General features: G+C 46.8%; 2 protein-coding genes across 2 annotated transcripts; both read right to left on the bottom strand.

Moving 5' to 3' along the window:
• Positions 1–394: 394 nt before the first annotated feature.
• On the bottom strand, positions 395–3,830 carry LOC123425400 (pentatricopeptide repeat-containing protein PNM1, mitochondrial). Its single transcript, XM_045109094.1, has 2 exons — positions 2,307–3,830; positions 395–724 (listed from the first exon to the last, which is right to left on the bottom strand). Exon 1 carries the CDS (start codon positions 3,765–3,767, stop codon positions 2,319–2,321), a length of 1,449 nt encoding a protein of 482 aa, XP_044965029.1. The 5' UTR covers positions 3,768–3,830; the 3' UTR covers positions 395–724; positions 2,307–2,318.
• Positions 3,831–6,681: 2,851 nt separating this feature from the next.
• LOC123425399 (protein NRT1/ PTR FAMILY 8.3-like) lies at positions 6,682–10,199 on the bottom strand. Its single transcript, XM_045109093.1, has 5 exons — positions 9,871–10,199; positions 9,284–9,392; positions 8,712–8,929; positions 8,012–8,562; positions 6,682–7,640 (listed from the first exon to the last, which is right to left on the bottom strand). The coding sequence occupies exons 1-5, from the start codon at positions 9,907–9,909 to the stop codon at positions 6,833–6,835; spliced, it is 1,725 nt and encodes a 574-aa protein (XP_044965028.1). The 5' UTR covers positions 9,910–10,199; the 3' UTR covers positions 6,682–6,832.
• Between the last annotated feature and the right edge of the window lie 418 nt (positions 10,200–10,617).

The raw sequence follows: 10,617 nt of genomic DNA, 5'->3' as shown, positions 1-10,617 counted from the left end.
GGGGTCCCAGGATTCCATTGATTTTGTTATCTCACTTCTATCATGGTGCGAGCTTGATCCAAGAAGATGAGAACTCGCAAAAAGAGGCGCCAGCGCACGCTAACCAAGTGTCCAGCGAGGCCAGGTAGGCAAAATGCACAGGTTTTTACCTGTTTGGTGGAAAACTGGGGAAAAGGGACATCATGTGTGGACCGTGATCCCTTGCGAGCTCAGCCAGGCAGCAGCCCACAATTGCCCAGACCTAAATCCTGATGTGACGCGCACCTATCAAACAGATATGTAGAAGGCCCTGGAAACCGTTGAAGTTCAGCATTCAGGCATACTGGAAAAAGAAGGGGGTTAGAGACGAGGGATGATAAGCATTCTTAGACATGTGATTATCAACCACAGCTAGGGTGTAGGAAACATCGATTAAAGGATGTCAACTAGTACAAATAGTTGCCTCATAAGAAGACAGAAGCAACTTCTCACGATGTGGTAACTAGCAAGCAAAACACGCATTATTTCTGCTGCAACATTTGCAGGGAACATCAACATAGATTCGGCAGTACATCAACAAAAAAGAGTGAGCTCATATCAAGCCCTCGGATCGGAAAGGTAATGTTGTCTGTTAGCCGCTCGCAATGGCGGGCGCAGCTCACAGGCACCAATTTTCTGCTCTTCTAAACTGTGGGCGGGCTTCGTCTGATGCTTTCCCTTCCAACGATCATCCGCTCCAACTCAACTGGAATGTAAGCAAGGAACAAACCATTACTAACACATTTGCAGAAATATGTGCTGCAAGTTTCAGAAATAAAAAATAACACCAATTGCTACTCTAATTTTCACTGTGCAAATATTCATTGTTTTTCATATTAAAAAGAGTGTTTTCTATGTTGAACTGGATAATATCGTCTCCACCAAGGACAACCCACTCTGGATATTCCTGTAGGAAAGAGATACCACACTAGCAAGGATATTATATTAATGAAGCGGCCTAGTGAGGAGCACATCAACTATTAGTACAATTTTTCAGTGGAAAGTACACACATCCTAAGCACACTACTTAACTCTGTCGACAGTGTGTTGACATTATGCTATTCTGAAACAGACTGGACTGAAGGCAAAACAAAAGGAGTACTGACTTGATAATATTGTCTAGCAAAGAGCAAATCATCAGTATAGTCCTGTGGAAGGAAGAGACATGATAACATAACATTGGGTAAAGAATAATTACTAGTCTATCTGCATTTCATGTGAACTTGCAGAAAATAAAGCCAGGATTCTTTGCTGTACCTACCATTATCCTTTCCTAGCAAAAGTTACATCCAGGATTCTTGGTTTCAAGCCCAACTTGTTTCCATTAAAGTATCTGAACTCTGTAACTACACCTGAGTGCAACTGTTTGGATGCACTAAAGAAACAAAGATGATTTGCTCTTTGTGCTCTCTGCTTCCCCCCAAGCCTACATTCCACGAGTCTTAATGCACTATGGTTATTAGTGTAGTGGGTTGTCAAAAATCAGGCCATATAAGTACTTCAAGAGTTGTTCTTTCCACTTTCAGAGGAAGCAATGAAGCACCTTAGACCACAAATAGCTGGCATGAAATTAAAATGAAATGAGAAGTCAACTTAGATACCTCAATTTCTCAGTCCATCTCTAATTCGCTTAACTATCAGCGATTGGGAACCCATACCTAATCGACTGACTTAATAACTTTGTAACGAGTTGAGCAATCCCACTAAGGGCTTGTTCGGTTAATCCCATCGAGGAGGGCATTGAAGAGGATTGGAGGGGATTGAGGTGGAATTTGACTTGTAGGGGATTTAATCCCTCCCAATCCCCTCCAAACCCCTTCAATTTTGGAGGAACCAAACAAGGCCTAAAGAAAAGTGTCTGCTAATCTGCTTTTGAGTTGGTCCTAGCGCCCTAGCCAAAATTTCTCATTCCGCAAACTTACTTCGCATTTCTCACATAGATGAATGTGAAATTTCTCGATTTAACAGCCTATTCGACACTCAATGTTCCATCTTATGGATGCTTACACTAACATTTTATGTATAAACTAACTTCTTGAGTTTTGACCATCTTTAAGTGGAATGGTATGAAGCATAAGATTCCATGAAGTTCCAAATCAGCATATCAGCTCCATTAAAACAGATTTCAGCGTGTTCCTACCAATCAAATGTAATGATGTAGGATATAAACCACTGGTTAAAACAGCTAACATAAAATGATGGTCTCGTATCCGAAACAGGTCTGCTCAAGTCTGAAGCAAAGAACATAAATGTTATGAGTGAAAAAATAGCATGGGTACGAAAATTACCCCCAAGTATGCTCAAGACTTCATTTGCCGCTTAGGCTTCTTGACAAAGCTCATTTTGAGCTTGTACAGCCGCTTGCTCTTTAGTATCTTCTTCTCCGGTAAAGTCAGCCTTTTCTTCACCTTCTTCTCCTTCTTCTCTTTCACATACCTCTTGTCAATCTTATAGACTCCTGGTGTCACAGTAACTCCACGCGCTAATGCCTCCCTGAACAGCGCATTTGAACGATCCCCTAAATTATGCCTAGCCAGCTTCTCGATCAGCAGGCTATACGATTTCGTTCCAGGTGCATGCCCATATCCTTTCATCAGACGGAACACCTTGACAGCATGCTCAACCCTTTCAATCCCACATAAAACCTTGATGAACCCATAATACGCCTTCCTATCAAGTTTATCTCCAAACCCTGCGGATCGCATCCAAATCATCATCTCGTCCCCTTCAGAAATCCGGGCAGCCTGATACAAGCTCTTGATAAGTACAAGATATGTGTCAGCATCTGGCGAGCATCCCCACTCGCCCATTTGTCCGAACAGTTTAATTGCATCCTCAGTCCTGCGAATCTTACAGAGATTTTTTATCAGCACCCGGAACGTTCCCGCGTCCCGGGGAATGCCATTGGCCTCCATGTCAACTAAGAACTTCTCTGCCTCTACAGGCATCCTTAACGGGTCTTTCTTGCGACAGAGACGGCAGACACAGTCAAGAACAGCGTTGTAGGCATCCAAACCTGGCTGAAACCCACCATTGCGTGTCTCACCGATCAACCTTAGCGCATGGTCAAGCTTACCAGCATCAGCATAACCAGATACCAGCAAAGTGCAAATATTGTCATCCGGGAAGATCTCATGTGCGATCTTCTTGACAGCACGCTCTGCAAGCTGTGGGAAGCCCTCGGACGAGAGGGAGGAGACCAGCGAAGTGAGCGCCCTACGGGTGCGAAGCTCCCCAGGCAATTCGTCGAACACCTTGAGCGCGTCCGTGGCGCGCCCAGCTCTCGCCAGATGGAAGAGGTAGGCGTCTACTGTGTCTGGCCCTAGCGCGGAGGGGAACTCCTGAAGGAGGGTGCGGACGGCTGGAAAGTCGCGGCGGCGGGCGAGATGGCGGACAACGAGCGCGAGAGCACCGTCGGAGGGGTGGAGCGAGCGGCGGACGAGGAAGCGGAAGAGGTCAGCGGCAGCGCGCGAGGTGGCGGGAGGGGATAGGGAGAGCGTCTCGGCGAGGAGCGCGTTGGTGGGGCGGACGTCGGAGAAGTGGAGGGAGAAGTAGGCGTCCGGGGAGGTGGCTGGGGCCAGGGTGGATGAGAGCTTGGTGACCGCCGCGGCGAGGGAGGAGGCGATGGAGGTGGTATCGGTGGTGGAGGAGGGAGCGGGGGCCGTGGAGAGGTGACGAACCAAGGGGCAGGGGGTGCCGGCGGTGACCGGCGATGGTAGGAGGCGGCGGAGGAGGTGGCGGCGCCACATTTTTGGAGGGGGGAGATCGAGGGAGCGAGGGTTAGGGGAGGTTTCAACTTCCACTGGGTGCCAGCTCTAAGAGGCGCTACTAGATGCAATCCCTAACGTTCATCTGAGATCGGCCGGCAAGGACGGAGCACGGGAGCAGTGCAGAACGACTTCCATTCAATCGTCTAAACATGTAAAAAGAAGGAAATCGTGTAAACGTGTCAGCTACGAGCACATACATGATTGATCGAAGATTGTCGATGACAAGTTTAAGACAGGAAAATTACAATTTTAATTACTCCAGTAAACATGACGATTTCGTGCTTCAGTTTATCTTTTGATAGAAATTTATCGAATGTGTCAACTAACTTATCACCCTTGTGCCACTGAAATTATCATAAAAAATGGTTCAATTTGACATATGCTCGTAACCGACATCAGATATTCCCTTCGTCCGAAAATACTTGTCATGGAAATGGATGTATATATATGTGTATTTTAGTTATAGATACATTTATTTTTATATATTTGTGCGACAAGTAATTCTGAACGGAGGAACTACTTGAGTGAAGTATATCCTAGACTATTTCGAAAGCATATTGCAGTGTTTCATTGGCATAACCTTGTCCCGCTTTGCCACACACATCAAAGTTACGTAGGTCTGGATTGTTTAATTTGATCATAAACCGTGTGTCCGTTAGCCCGTCATCCTCATTTGTCCGTCTCCACAACCGTCCATTTTATATGTAAACCATAAAATTTATACAACATCATCCAACATAAAATGTTCATATCGTCAACACACATAGATCAAATAACATAGCATAGGGGAATCATACATGTCATCGGACTGTTAAAATTTTGTGCATTCTACTATCTATATCTATGGAGGAAGTTCACCCATGACCGCCCTTGCCCTTCCCATTTCTCTTCCCATTTGTCTTCTTTGTCGATGAAGCGGTTGAAAGACACAATTTGGGCTGAGGGGTCCACTTGGGTGACAATTTCGTAACCGGGCGGTGATCGATTGTTCGCTCGGATGTTTAAGGTGGTGGGTTTTGCAGGGTCCGGATGTGTGTCTGTCCTACCCCGTTCGCCGCACCGCAGTCGCCGTCCGTGCCATCGCCATCGTCATCGTCATAGTCGTAGTCCCTCCAGCGGTGGAACGACATCAGAGGTCTGCAAGAACCTTGTCCCGTGGCTGGCTGCCGCTCGCGGAGGAGCCGCTCCGCCTCCTGCTGCGCGGTGTGAAGGGTCGTCATGGCCAACGTAGCCTTCAAAGCCCTGGCGCTGCCCTAAAGATTTGTACCAACATGATGGTCAGTTCTACATTAATCGTCCCCGTGTGATTCGATATTGGGTTGGGTATTGTTGTCTAGGGATTGTGATTTTTGAGGTTTGATGTTACGAGTTGTTTTTCTGGTCTAGATGCTTGTATATGCTCTCCTTTTTACGATGATTTTCCCGCTTTTATGTAGAGATACATCACTAGGATATTATTATATTTTTTGTAATAGAGGTTGACCTCATTAACCAGTGGGATATTATTATATTTTCTAGAATACATGTTGATCTCATTAACCAGTGGCTTGATAAACTCCTATCTTCTTACCCAGGAGATGGTAAGAGTGAGCGTGTTAAAAATTGCCTTATATAACTAAGCCAGATGTGCCATATAAACATTTATAAAGTGAACGTATGTTATCCTCGGTAATAAACCTGAACGAGCTCCGCTCCCGCGACCGCGTCGCCCCCGCATGAGACCGGCCGCGACCTACCTCCCCTTCCTCCAGCCTCGCTCTCTCCCTTCCTTCTCCATTGTCGTCGCTAGCACCCGCGGCCGGCCTGGCCCCGGGTTCGTTGGTGGTGGCAGCCCCCCGCCCCTTCCCCTCCCGGTGGCTCTCCGACGCGGGGCGAAGCTGCACCAGGGGGTGCTCCTAGGCGGCGGCGTTCCAGGTGGCAGCGGGGCTCCCCGACGCGGCGTGGGCGGAGAGCTGGGCGGCGGGGTGACGCTGCAGCGAGATTTGGTGGCGGCCTCCCGGCCCAGATCTGGGCCTAGGTGGGCCAACGACGAAGCAGGTTTGTGGCGGAGCTTCCGGGAGACGGGGGAGCAGCGACGAGCGGTTGGGTGCTGACGGCGCCGTTCCCATCCCGCTGCAGCATGACCGACAGGGCTTCGCGGGCCCTTTTCGGGCCCGGCTGGGCCAGGGGTGGCCTGGTATGCTCTGCTGCCCTGTCCGGTCGGTGACCGCGGCAGTGCCAGAGGCGCGGGCCTCCCACACGTCGGTGATGGAGGTGGATCTCCTCCCGCTCGGTTTTGGTGCTGCTGCTTCATCGTTTGGCACAGCTCTCTGGTCTCTTGGCCTCGTGTTGTTGTTCGCAGTGAGACCGCATGGATGATGGCGCAACCGTGCTGGCGCGTGGGGTTTGACAGTGGTTTGGCTAGTCGGCTCCGGTTGGACGGTGGAGTGTGGAGTGCGGGAGAAATCCTTGCCGGTTCATTAGGCTTCGATGCGGTGACACCGACGGGTGCCACCATTCCTTCCTGAAGGATGTCGGTGGTAGCCATCCCCTACCTCCTTCCACGTGTCGGGGGAAACCCTAGGACTCGTCCGGGCAGCAGTGTCGTTGACGTCGCATCCCTTCTTGAAGGTGTTGTTTGGCACGCGGCGGATTGGAGCGTCGGGCTGTGGGGGTTTGTCTCCGGAAGGCGCAGCAGTGGTGGATCATCCGCTCTTTGTCGAGCTAACGTTGTTGGCATTTGTTTCTTTTTCGTTTTTTGGATTTGATGTGTTGTTCGCCCCAGCAATGATCTCTGTACGGTGTTGGTTGCTTTGTATACAAAGCAGAGGGAAACACTTCTTCGCCAACCTATGTTATCCTGAACAGGAGGACAGCCATTAGAAACGCTAGGAGAAATGTAAAATCGACACTCTTGGTGGCATTTAGAACTTTATTAAATCATCTTTCTGAAGGTGCCATCACGGCATTATCAATACACACAGCATTCTGGACATACCTTGAGCCAATTTCTGGATATAGAAAATGTTATATACACTTACAATTGGTGTGGTTACAAAGGGATTTTAGCCATCGATAACAATTTTCTTTAATCTGTATTTACTAGCAAAATAGATATAGACAATGAAATTTACAGATGAGATGGCTGTAAGACACCAGTAGAAGTAGTCAAGGTGCCCTTGGTTCAGGTCATCAGGTATCCATCCAGGGCTCTGCCATTCCCTAGTCAACCCCGCAACAAGGGTGATGATAGCTGAGCTCAAGTAGTTGCCGAGAGCAGTGGTGAGCAACGCAAACGCCGTTAACATGCTCTTCATGGAGTCCGGCGCCTGGCCATGGAAGAACTCTAGCTGAGCAATGATGACGAAGCATTCGGCCCCAGCGATGACGAAGTACTGCGGCAGCTGCCACACGATGCTTAATAGCTTGCCATGCTGGACGCTCTCTAGCCTCTTTGCTTCTAAAAGAGCAGCCATTGCCATGGCAAAGATCATTATGAAACGACCAATCCCGATCCTCTGCAACTGCGTTAGCTCCGCTCCACTTGTGAAGAATGTCCTGGTCGCTGGTACAATGACTTTGTTCATAAGAAGAACCCAAAGTGTCACACATATCACTTCAAAGGAATACAAGGAAGCTGGTGGAATGGAAAGTGAACAAATCTTGGTGTCCATCACGGTTCCCTGCTGAATGAAGGTAGTGTGCATTTGTGAGATTGCAGCAGCAAATAATATTCCAGTTGCCCAAATTGGAAGCAATCGGATTAGTATTTTCAATTCCTCAACTTGAGTTACAGTACAAATCCTCCATGAACTTTGACAACTGCTGTTGTCCAAGGGAAGATCAGAAATAACGGCTGCCTTATCGAAGAACCTAAGAAAAACGATAGGATTAGTGATATGATATGTGAACATTCATTGCCGACTTCATACAAAACCATAGGATAGCAAGGCAATGGCAGTAAAAGTATGTTGCATTGTGATAAAATAACTGCATCTTTTTAGTGTCTCAGGAATACCTTTCTCTCGAACTTCCCTTCACAAGCTTAATGAGGTACGTATATATGTTTATTTATAATCAGTGAATTTTTATGCTAACTTCTCTTTAAGAAATTATTAGGTAATTAACAGCTTACTCGGTATGGACATGATTACTTCATTTAGAGCTACATCATGTAAATAAAGGTAACATAACACATGTGCGAATTTCACTGAATAAGTAACGCAAAAGAGGCAGTGCAGTACCTGAAATCATTAGTATGAGCTAGTCTCGGCACTCTCTTGTGTGTGTTCTTGCTCCTGGCCTCATAAAGAAGAGAGCTGTCGGCAGGGATTTCTAAGCTCATGTTCTTAAAAGCGGCAAAAGTAACCTGGAAAACACTCTTCATTGGGGAACCGCTAGGCTCACGCAGCCGGAATATTGGTGTTCCAGCCACAAAGCCTACCAAAGCCAGAGCTATGCACGTGGTAGCAATACCATATCCTATAGCCCAGCTCACATTTTCCTGAACCCAGACTACTATGGTGCCAGAAGTAATCACGCCAAAGATGACACAGATATAAAACGAACTGAAGAAATTCCTCCTCTTCTGCGTATCTAGACTGTTTTCATTGTTGAATTGATCTGCCCCAAGTGGAAGCAATGCGGACCTTACTCCTCCACAACCAATAGCAGATAGATACAAACCCGAGAAGAAAATTAGATTCTCAGTTACTTTTGATGATGAGCATGAGCTGAAGTTGCATAAGGCTGGAGCAGAAGGTATAAGTGATCCAACTGTAATGAGTACCATGCCCTGCAATACACATCAGTTCATCATAATCTTTCCCTCAGAAATATGCATCAACTGAATGGTTAGATTATTAAAAGTATTTAGCAAACATAAGAAACAGGATTGAAATATGAATAAGGTCGATGGGCTTAGCAGGAAGACTGTGATCTTACAAGTAGGTACATAACAAGGGAGATCAAGACAGTCTTGTAATTTCCCCAGTAAGCATCTGCTATGCCTGCTCCAAGTATAGGCACAAAGAAGCTAGTCCCATACCAAAGAGAAACAATTGAAGCACTTGAGGCAATGCCACCATGGAGAACTGAGCGGATATACACAACTAGGTTTGTGGCGATGCCATTGAAAGCCATGCTCTCCAAGCATTCAAGTCCTGCAGGTTTTAGTCAATCAGTATATTTCTAATGCATGTGATTTTGATCTAATTTAAAACGGTATTAGTTTACTGTCTAACTAAAAAGTATCGGATAGTCCTGTTGAGTTTCCTGGCGACAGAACCAGCAGAAACAAGAGAATATCACCCAGGAAGATCACAATGAAATCAAAGAACGTTATGAAACATGCCTTGCATATCCTACCAGAATCAGGAATAGAGCAACTAACCATGTAAAAAGGGATATTACATATACACGATTATATGAGTTGGTTGTCAGTTGTCTCATGATATTCAGGGAAGAAGATTGTGGATTTAAAGGGGCAAAAATATGCTTCATACAAGAAGGCTCACCAAGAATTATTGCAGGTGATCTCCAGTCAGAACCTCTACATTTAAGCTCTGGCTGTTGAGATACTTCCAGTAGAGACTGTGATTCTTCACCATGGCATGTTCCATCATCCTGATAGAAGGCCATGTCTCAACATAAGCATTGCTTTTGAGGAGTAAATCAAAGACAGCTTAGTAGATAATTTTCCTAAGCCCAACAATCTGAACTCTCCGTTCCTTGATGAACCCATTACTTATAAGGAAATAAACGCTTAACATTATGTGTATCAACTGCCCTTCGTCTATCGATGATAATGATATTCACGTCAAGGGGTGCAATTAACCTAGCCCAATTTGTGCAAAACAAATAGCACCCGAAATACACTGCATATGCACACTCCCTGATTATCATTTTAGCATCAGAAATACAATGTTCCCCAGCGCCGCTCAACACCAATCAGCCTTAGGATATATATATGCAATCAAACATACCAACAATTTCTGCTCCGCATTTCGCCTACCAGGGAACCCCACCCCAGCAAGCAAATCCACCGAGAGAAAAATATACCAAAATGGAAAGGTTCGGAGTCGGATCTGCCAGTTAGATGTACCTTGACCAGAATACTCGCGCGCAGGCCTCCGTCCTCCATGGCCTTCCCTCCGCTGATCTGCTTTGGTCCCTCCCACCGAAAATATCCTCTCCCGGTCCGATGGGAGTATCAAATACAGTGGTACCGGAGTCCGGCGGTTTGTGAGGAGAGGACGGCCACACGACTGGGAATTCCACGCCGCGCTGACCCGGGAGGCGAGCGGAGAAACCACGCGACAGAGTCACGGAGACGTGCTCCAGCTTCTGATCCATTCCAGCAAGCATGATTTGACGGCTCGTTTTGACCATGGTAACTATTTTTTTTAATATCCAGAGTTGAACTGCCAAATTCGTTGATTAGAAAAGGGTGTTACAAGTCTTTAGAGAAGAAAAGCACCACAAAAGAGCAGCCCATAAATAAAAGAAAGGAAAAAAAATCCGTCGGCAACACCACAAACCCAAGCTCTACCATCAAGCCTACCATCGGAATCCGTCATTGGGATCTCCAAGGTGACGCCTCCAAGGAGGAAACAATGTTGAGGACACCGTCGTCACCCGATCTGACACCGCTTGATCTTAGGTTTTCATCCGGAAATCTCACTTCAGTTGGTAGGAAGGGCAAATGGCTCCACAACGATACCTCCAAAGAGGGAGACGACATCCGTGGATGTCGTTATCGCCAGCAACAACAAGGTCGATGCAGGATTTTCATCCGAAACCGAGCATTCCACCAACAATCCTAGGATCTGAGGCCACCAGTGCCACGGAG

Source organism: Hordeum vulgare, chromosome 2H (genome assembly GCF_904849725.1).
Source record: "Hordeum vulgare subsp. vulgare chromosome 2H, MorexV3_pseudomolecules_assembly, whole genome shotgun sequence".
NCBI lineage: Eukaryota > Viridiplantae > Streptophyta > Magnoliopsida > Poales > Poaceae > Hordeum > Hordeum vulgare.
The sequence above is the reverse complement of the archived record's forward strand: the minus strand, read 5'-3'. Positions and strand labels throughout refer to the sequence as shown.